The following is a 10,181-nucleotide window of genomic DNA, read 5'->3' on the forward strand; positions in this document are numbered from 1 at the left end:
CCAGCATCTATCTCTGCTTGAAGCAGATTTTATTTTTGAGTCATTCTTTTCGGTGTTTTATTTTCCGTAGTATCTAGTCAATTCTTCATGGCAACTCATCCAACAATCAGAGTTCAAACAGTCCCCTCTCCTCAAGAACGATAAAATGTTGTTAATCCCCCTACCGAAGGTTTAGTATTCTTGCAATCCTATCCAGATGAAAAGCTTCAACAGCATGCCTCTCTTTTTGGCAATGTTTATCAGTGTTTACTTTCTTTCTACCATCAGGCATCGACTTTCAAGTGAAGAGCTTGGTTGTAGACAAAATCCGTGTGGCTCTACAGCTGTGGGACACTGCAGGACAAGAAAGGTAATTGACCCGTACCTCTTCATCTCTGGCTAACTTTTTTTTAATAGAGGAAATTTAGGGAAATAAGTGCATGTAGCTTTCGGAATGAACCTGGAAGATTTAAAGGCAAAGTGGTTTTGTATCCAGTTCTGAGGAAGGGTCACTCGACCCAAAACATTAACTCTGATTTCTCAGCACAGATGTTGCCAGACCTGCTGAGCTTTTCCAGCGATTTCTGTTTTTGTTTCTGATTTGCAGCATCCGATGTTTGATTGCAGTCTTGGGACTGCTCCATTGCAATGTTGTGAATTATGTAAATATTAAGGCAAGTCATAGTGGTTAAGTTCTCTGTGAGGAATTACTTTGGGTCTTCTTCCATTCTGCCTCAAACCTTGATTATGTACATTTGTGGGGTATGTAACAAACCTCTTATCAAAGTTACCATGCTAGAGGAGAAGAGGTGCCAGGCAATTCCTGGCACTCTTCTCCTTTTGATGTATTTGCTTTGTTACTTTAACAGAAATTTGAAACTGTTTTGTGGATTGTTCATTATTTGGGTAGGTGGCTATGTTGTATCTCAACAGATATCCATGTAGCACAGCATAAGAAAAAATCTGCATCAACTGCACATAGGCAGGGATTTTTAATAAATCCCTTCTCCATCCCTAATCACTTTTGAGAAAGTAGTGGTGAGTGACCTTGTCGAACTGCTGAAGTTCATAAAGCTACTGGGTAGTGAATTCCAGGATTTTTTTTTATTTTCTGTGACAACGAAGGGATTGATTAATATGTATTGAATATGTAGAAGCATCACTGTTTTTAAAAAAAAGTGTTTGAGAATGTAAATGAAAACCTGGGGAATGTGGGTAGGAAGAAAACTGGAGATAATGTTAAGTGCATATGAAAAAATTGTGAATAGATCAATATACATGACTGAGCCATCACGAAAAGACAGCTTCAATTTTGTTCATGTATTTCTGCACAGAATCATAGAAGCCCTACAGTGTGGAAGCAGGCCATTCAGCCCATCAAGTCCACACTGAACCTCCAAAGTGCATCCGACCCAGACCCATCACACCACGCTCTCCCTGTAACCCTGTATTTCCCATGGCTAATCTACCTAGCTTGCACATTCCTGAACACTGTGGATAATTTAGCATGGCCAATCCACCCTAACCTGCACATCTTTGGACTGTGGGAGGAAACCGGAGCACTCAGCAGAAACCCACACAGACCCGTGGAGAATGTACAATGCCACACAGTTGCCCAAGGGTGGAATCGAACCTGGGTCCCTTGGCGCTCTGAGGCAGCAGTGCTAACCACTGAGACACCATACTGCCCTGAGAGATCTACCCATTTATTGTACAATGTAATTGAGCAATGCATACAGTTTAAACTTATTCAAAGCATGTAACCAATTGCGCTGTCTTCTGAGCCTTTCTAAAATAAGGCTGTATGTCTTAAATTGAAAGCTGATGTGTTAAAGTATTTGCTGTTAGAGAAACCAGTTACAGTTGACTAACAAGAAAACTTTTGTCTAACTTTCGTCCAATTAATGTCATCAGGGGATAGGTACATGGATGGGAAGGGCTTAGAGGGATATGGTGCAAATGTGGGCAATTGGAACTAGCTGAGAGGGCACCATGGTCAGCATGGACCAGTTTGGGCCGAAGGGCCTGTTTCTATGCTGTATTACACTATGACACTATCTAGATGACAAAGGAGGTGATGTCTTCATTACCTTTTTATGGAGAAGTGCAAAGTAAATTCTGGTTCAGTTGTTACATTGTAATGTCTTCTTTCAAGGTTTCGCAGCATAACCAAGCAGTATTTCCGCAAAGCTGATGGTGTGCTGGTGGTGTATGATGTTACATCCGAGACTTCGTTCACTGCTGTCAGGAATTGGATGGTCAGTGTTCAGGTAGGAGAATGGAGAAATGTGCAGGTATTGCTCTTCTAACGCCAAGAAACCCTTACTGCAGATTTGTTATGTTTTTACACCTATTTTTGGCAGGGGGTGGTGGTGGAAGAAAAGGGGACATTTGCTTTCCCTCTGCGCTATTATGTTTGAAGACAGTCTGGTGCAGAATATTTAGTATGGCAGTGTGTTCCTAGACAAAGTGGTAGAGATGGGCTTACACCTATAATTATCCACCTTGTGAGTTTGGAATCTCGGCTGTAAGTTAAGAGGTAGGCTTCTCAGAAGGCAATGATCAGAGGCTAAAAATCCTCAGTCTTTTCTCATTAGCAAAGTAAGTAAATTAGTGGCCAAAAACCTTGAGCCATTGCCATCACTTGCATCACCTTATACAACATTTTTAACATAAAATGTTTTCAGGCGCTTTGCAAAAATGTAATTCTTTTAAAAAAGGCTGTCCAACCAAGGAGGAGGATATCCAGAATGGTGCGAAAGGTTAGATCTGTTTTAAGGACAGGCTTAATGATGAAGAAGTAGATGGAGATAGGGAAGGCTTTAAGGAGGGAATTGCAAATGGTGAACTGTACTGGTAGAAAGTACAGTTGCTAACAGGGATGAAATACACCAGCCTGAAACCAAAGGAACAAGTTTTTAAAGGAATGCCTTAATGCTGAAGAGGCTTTAGAGAGGAGAAAGGTATTTAAATCAAGAATTTGAATTTTTAATTTGAAGAGTTGGTAAAGCAAAACCCACCATAGATTTGCAGAGACAGCAAAGATGGGGGAGTGAAAGACTTCATGCTTCAACTATTATTGAATACACTGATGTTGACTGTAACAGTGTTGCTTCCCGTTCTTATCCAGAACTTGAAAATCTGCTTTCAATTTCCGCCCTTCTCCCGAAGCCCATCTTTGACTCGCCACTTCCTTTCCTTTAAGTTTTTTGTTGTCTCCATTCTGAGGACAGACTATCGACAAATAGTCACTGTAAGCCAACTGATTTCAACAGGCAATTTGAATACTCTTCTTCATTACTTCCTTCCTGTAAAGACTCTACTCCATGCTCCCAGTTCATCTGTCTCTGTTACAACATTATAAACATTTAATCAATTCACACTCCAGGTAATTTATCTAGTCAGTTAATTTAAATCGGACGTTTTTTTGCGAATTATGTTTGAACTCACTGGTCAAAATTTCTGACCACTTAAGTTTTATCTACCTAATCTTCTAAAATAGTTGAATACTTCTTTCCAGCTCTGAAAACCTGGACTCATAAGTGTCATAGAGTCGTACAGCAAGGAAACAGGCCCTTCACTGCAACTTGTCCATGCAGATATCCTAGATAAATCTGGTCCCATTTGCCAGCATTTGGCCAATATCCCTCTAAACCCTTCCTATTCATATACCCATCCAGATGCCTTTTAAATATTCGAATTGTACCAGCCTCCACCACTTCCTCTGGCAGCTTATTTCCATACATGTAATACCCTCTCAGTGAAAAAGTTGCCCTTTTATGTCCCTTTTAAATCTTTCTCTTCTCCCTTTAAACCTATGCCCTCTAGTTTTGGACTCCCCCACCCTGGGGAAAAGTCCTTGCCTATTCACCCTATCCATGCCTCTCATGATTTTATAAATTTCTATAAGGTCACCCCTTAGCCTCCGATGCTCCAGGGAAAATAGCCCCAGCCTATTCAGCCTCTCCCTATAGCTCAAACCCTCCAACCCTGCAAAATCCTTGCAAATCTTTTCTGAACCCTTTCAAGTTTCACAACATCCTTCCAATAGCAGGGAGACCAGAATTGAATGTAGTATTCCAAAAGTGGCCAAACCAATGTCCTCTACAGCCCCTACATGACCTCCCAACTACTATACTCAATGCATTACCAACAAAGACAAGTATACCAAATGCCTTCTTCACTATCCCGTCTACCTGCGACTCCACTTTCAAGGAACTATGAACCTGTACTTCAAGGTCTCTTTGTTCAGCAACATTCCCCAGGACTTTACTATTAAGTGTATAAGTCCTGCCCTGATTTGCCTTTCCAAAATGAAGCACTTCACATTTATCTAAATTAAACTCCATCTGCCACTCCTCGGTCCATTGGCCCATCTGATCAAGATTCCACTGTACACCGAGATAACCTCTTCACTGTCCATTACACCTGCAATTTGGTTGTCATCTGTAAACTTATTAACCATACCTCCTATGTTCACATCCAAATCGTTTATATAATTGATGATAAGCAGTGGACCCAGCACTGATCCTTGTGGCACACCGCTGGTCACAGGCCTCCAGTCTGAAAAGCAACTGTCCACCACCCTCTGTCTTCTACCTTTGAGCCGGTTCTGTATCCAAATGGCTAGTTCTCCCTGTATTCCATGTGATCTAACCTTGCTAATCAGTCTAGCATGAGGAACCTTGTTGAAGGCCTTACTGAAGTCCATATAGATCGCTTCTACTGCTCTGCCCTCATCAAGCCTCTTTGTTACTTCTTCAAAAAACTTAATCAAGTTAGTGAGACATGATTTCCCATGCCCAAAGCCATGTTGACTATCCCTAATCAGTCTTTGCTATTCCAAATACATGTAAAAATCCCTGTCCCGCAGGATTCCCTGCAACAACTTGCCCACTACTGATGTCAGGCTCACCAGTCTACAGTTCCCTGGCTTTTCCTTACCACCTTTCTTAAATAGTGGCACCACATTAGCCAACCTCCAGTCTTCCGGCATCTCACCTGTGGCTATTGATGATACAAATATCTCAGCGAGGGGTCCAGCAATCATTTCCCGAGCTTCGCACAGGGTAATAGGGTAGTCCTAATCAGGTCCTAGGAATTTACCCACCTTTATACGTTTTAAGCTACCCAGCATCACCTCTGTAATATGGGCACTTTTCAAGATGTCGCTATCTATTTTCCCACATTCCCTATTTTCCTTATCCTTTTCCACAATGAACACTGATGCAAAATACAGGGACAAAAACAGAAGTGGCTGGAAAAGCTCAGCAGGTCTGGTAGCATCCGTGAAGAAAACATCAGAGTTAACTGGAGTTCTGAGGAAGGGTCACCGGACCCGAAACGTTAACTCTGATTTTTTTTCTTCACAGATGCTGCCATACCTGCTGAGCTTTTCCAGCAACTTCTGTTTTGGTTCCTGATTTATAACATCCGCAGTTCTTTCAGGTTTTACAGATGCAAGATGCTTGTTTATTATCGCCCCCGTCCCTTGCGGTTCCACACATAGGCGGCCTTGCTGATCTTTAAGGGGCCCTTTATGCTGGTGTAAAACTTCTTTTCAACTGAGACCTGATTGTGGCCCCTAGTCTATCATTCTGTGTTCAATAAAAGGTCAACTTTGTAAACGTTTAATCAATTAACACCTCGGGTAGCTTATCTAGTTGTTTAGCTTAAGTCATGTGTTTTCTTATTTTGAACTCATTGTTCAAAATTTCTGACCCCTTAAAAAGACACCTTCATAGAATTAAAACTTAAAAAAACCCATTTAGAGCTAACTTAAAAGTCCATATTCAAAATGATACAATAATATACAATGTTATCACAGAAAAGCATAGCTTCACAAAATGAACTGTGGGTGGTGAGTAAAGGAGTATGGTTTGTCATGGAGGGTGTGAAAGGTCATAGGGGTTGCTTGGGGGTATATTTTGCTGTTGAGGTTATGAGTGATCATGACTTTTAGGATGGGGTGGGGATTTGGCAGGTGGAAGCCATTGCACGGCATGGGGGGATGCATGAGGGACCATGGACATTTGGTTAGGGGGTTGCATTGCTTGGCATGGGGAGTAGGTGGGTGACATCACTTGGCATAGGCTTCATGAAGGGTATAGATGGAGGTTAACATAGCTTGGCACAGGGATCATGGGTAAGAACTTTGACCTTGCCTCTTCCAAAGGTTCCCTCAGCCACACTGGTTCTTGACATGGTGAGGCATTATAAATGACGAGTCCTTTTGAACTCCATGAAAATTGCAAGGGACTAAGAGTTATCTATTCTCACAATGGAGCGGACCACATCGGGAATGAAGAATGCAAGCTTGCTACCCTAATCAGCCCACACCTTTATCCTGCACGAGTGAACATCAAGAACAGGGTTGGAACTAGATCCCAGCTGCACTTTGCACACTCTGTAGATCTCTACGACTCCTTGAATATCCATCCAATTAACTGTTTCCTGCTCCACAGAACTGCCAGACCTGCTGAGTATTTGTGCCATTTTCTGTCCTGATTTCATATTTGCATAATCCATAGTGTATTTTGCTTTAGTCTTTGCCATGATGCATCAGACTTGAGAGGAAAGGGCACCGGTCCTACTTGCTAACCAGCCTCCTGATTAGGGAGCAGGAGGAAAGAATTGGGAATAGATTACCAAATAGTACCAACTTATGTCATTTTTCTTTGACCCCCACCATCCTCCAAGCTGAAGTCCTGAGGACTGAGAAGAGGAGAAACTTCTTCACTTCAAAGGTTGTTCATGAATAGAACTCCCTATTGCAGAAAGTTGTGGATGCTCCATCATTGACAATAATTAAGGCTGGGATATGCAGATTTCTGGTCTTTCTCAGTGAATTAAATAATATAGGAGAAGGAGCGGCAATAGCTGGTCAAGCATGAAAGTTGAATTTTGTTTTCATTCATTAATGGTATGTGGCTTTGCTGGCTGGCCAACATTTATTATCTGCCTCTAGTTGCCATTGAGAATGTGGTGGTGAGTTGAAGCCCACAGTAATATTGAATGGTAGAGCATGCTTGACAAATCATATTGTCTACTCCTGCTCGTATTTCTTATGTTCAAACTCCCTTTGTTCCCAGCTGCAATGGAAATCCTCTGGACATAAATTTGATGGTTTCAACATTTCCCATCAATGTCCTGTCAGCTGAATGTGGTACTACGAGACTTCATTCAGCTTTTATGACTCATTTTATATTTACTTGGCTGTTTTATCTGATTATTAAATTATAGATTCATAGATTCATACAGCACAGAAAAGGCCCCTTAGCCCATCGGATCTGCACTGACGTAGCTACCATTAAAGAAATGCTAATCCCAATTTCCTGCACTTGTCCCGTATCCTTGAAGGTTATGATAGTTGAAGTGCTCATCCAAATATTTTTTAAAGATTGTAAGCATTCCAGATACCAACCACCCGCTGAGTGAATAAAGGTTTTTCCCAAGTCCCTTGGATCTCCTGTCCCTTCCTTAAAACTACACCCTCTCATGATTAACCCCTCAACCAAGGGGAATAGCTGCTCTCTATTCACCCTGCCATACCTCTTATAATCCTATACACCTCAATCATGTCCCACCTCAGTCTTTTCTGCTCTAAAGAAAACAATCCAAGCCTATCCAGTCTCTTCTTTATAGCTCAATTTCTTCATCCTAGGCAACATCCTGGTGAACCACTTCTGTACCCCCATTAGTGCTATCACATCCCTCTTGTAATGAGGTGACCAGAACTGCACACAGTACTCCAGCTGTGGCCGAACCAATGCTCGGTACAACTCAAACATTACCTCCTTGCTCTTATACTGTATGCTGCAACAGATGAAAACTCTTGCCTTATGTCCCATTTGCATTTTTAAAAAATTATTCACTCAGGATGTAGCAGTCACTGGCCAGTCCGGCACTTATTGCCCATTCCTAATTGCCCAGAGAGCAGTTAAGAGTCAACCACATTGCTGTGGGTCTGGAGGCACGACTAGGCCAGACCTGTTAAGGATGGCTGATTTTCTTCCGTGAAGGACATTGTGAACTAGATGGGTTCATCATTAGACCCTTAATTCCAGGTCTTTTATTGAATTCAAATTGCACCATCTGCCATGACAGGATTTGAAACTGGCTCCCCAGAACATTAGCTGAGTTTCTGGATTAACAATCTAGTGATAATACCCACTCGCAGTTGTCTCCCCAGCTATCCTCTTAACTCTCCTATTCATGTGCTCTGGCTAGATAATATCAAATCTAGGTTTTAGAAGTGGAAATGAAAATAATACAATTTATTGTTTCCTTCTCAAATCAAGGGAGTTTCTTATTACTGTTCTGATTCAACAGGAAGGAATGGATGAGAGAGCAGCTATTTGTCTACTTGGCAACAAGATAGATGCTCTAGACTGTGAACCACGACAGGTATCCAAAACGGAAGGCAAAAGGTTAGCAGAGGTACGTTCATTAACTTCAATATCAAGTCTGTGACTAAACTTTGGACTATCTACTCTGTATTCAGTGTGAAGATCACTAAAAAACGAGGCACTATCTTTTAAACCGGTACAAGCTGCTTTCGTGACTATTTTTATTTTGTTTTAAATCAAGTCAGCATCTAGAAAACTACTGATGAATTTCATTATGAATTCAGGAGAATCGCATTTGCTCAGAGATTGGTTAGAATGTGAAACTTGGGCGTTACATGGAATGGTCGTGGCAAATAGCATTAATGCCTTTGTGGGGAATCTAGAGAAGTATGTCAGGGAGAAAGGGGCAGATTAAATCGATAGTGATTGATGAAGTAAGTAGAATAGGAGAGGTCTTATATGAAGCGTATTCGCAGGCAGAGACTAGATGACCTGTTCTGTAAAATCTATGAAGTCTCAGTGACAAAAGTGCTGATCTGGTGAAGAGAGCTACAAGGAATCTATATTTGAAATTGACAAGGTGTATTCTTAGTTTTACTGTGACTAGTGCTGATTTTGTTATATTTCTTCTCTGTTATGGTGATGTTAATAAGGCCATACATATTCATTATCCCTAATTGCCTGTGGAGGTACTGCTCAGTGTTCTATTTGAGCTGTCTTAAATGATGTTCTAATGTAATGTGACTTGGTGAAAGTACAGTCTAAATAAGTCTCATTGTGGAAATTACTGGCTTTAAAATATATCCCTGGACCACTTAAAAGCATAAGCATTTCCATAGTCAATTGGAACCAAATGTACTCTGATATATCTAATCTGTCACATTAATTACACAGGACGTTCAGCACAAAAACAGCTATTTAGAAGTATTAATGTATTTGTAAGGAGACAGTTGTCCTGTCTTGTAAGTGCACATCAGAGTTCTGTCAATTATGTATCACATATTAAAAAATGAATAATGCATTTTTTTTAAAAATTAGGAGTACAATGCAGTATTCTACGAATGCAGTGCCAAATCAGGGTACAATGTAATGGAACCTCTGATGCATGTGGCAAGGTAAATTGTCATTATTTCCTTGATATTATTTATTTAAAATGTGTTTCCTTGAATGAATAAAACAGTGCAAAATCTATCTGTGCTTCCATTGTGATTATTAGCTTTGCCATTAGTAAAGAAATGAAAGAATGAATAAATATTATCCAGCATTTCATAGTGCATATAAATATTAAATCTTCAGCCATCTGAGAAAGCAGGCATGGCCTTAGTTTAATGTCTGATTAGAAAGATGGCACTTTCAAAAGTGCCATATTCTCTCAGCACTTCATGATAGTATCAGGTGTTTTTTGTGGTCAGGTCTCAGGGACGAGACTTGATCCCATATCTTCTGACTCTGGTAGTTACCAATGCTGACATTTCAAAGTAGTTTAGCCTACAAGACAGCCAATAGCCAAATGGACATTACAGGATGCTAATGAAAAGAAGCTTTGAGGATTCAGATTCTGTAATTCCTGAAAATGAAGCTTTAGCAGCTTTATCTTTCTAAATAAATGAAGCATTCAATATATTTTCAGTGTGTGCAGGACACTGAGTGTAAAAAATTACCAAATGTTGTTTTTAATGACAAATAGACTTTTGTGGTATTTTGCTAAATTTAAAACTACATTCTGTTTGTGACAATGCATTTGTGTTTTAAGGTCTGGGATCAAATTTGTCCCAAATTAAATAATTTCCAGCTCCAGGCTTTGTGTATTTAGAAATAAAGGAGATTATTTGTTATCACTCATGTGCCACAGAA

At 40.5% G+C, this 10,181-nt stretch overlaps 1 protein-coding gene across 1 annotated transcript in view; it reads left to right on the forward strand.

Annotated features, from left to right (window-relative positions):
• The window catches only part of LOC109919611 (EF-hand calcium-binding domain-containing protein 4B-like), a 29,614-nt gene that overhangs the window by 17,526 nt on the left and 1,907 nt on the right, over positions 1-10,181 (forward strand). Inside the window, exons 3-6 of the mRNA XM_048606858.1 lie at positions 268-349; positions 2,135-2,249; positions 8,311-8,418; positions 9,366-9,442. Coding sequence (XP_048462815.1) covers positions 268-349; positions 2,135-2,249; positions 8,311-8,418; positions 9,366-9,442 — 382 coding nt within the window. The remainder of the gene's footprint in view (positions 1-267; positions 350-2,134; positions 2,250-8,310; positions 8,419-9,365; positions 9,443-10,181) is intronic.

This window comes from Rhincodon typus, chromosome 17, assembly GCF_021869965.1.
Source record: "Rhincodon typus isolate 14 chromosome 17, sRhiTyp1.1, whole genome shotgun sequence".
In the NCBI taxonomy this organism is placed as follows: Eukaryota; Metazoa; Chordata; class Chondrichthyes; order Orectolobiformes; family Rhincodontidae; genus Rhincodon; species Rhincodon typus.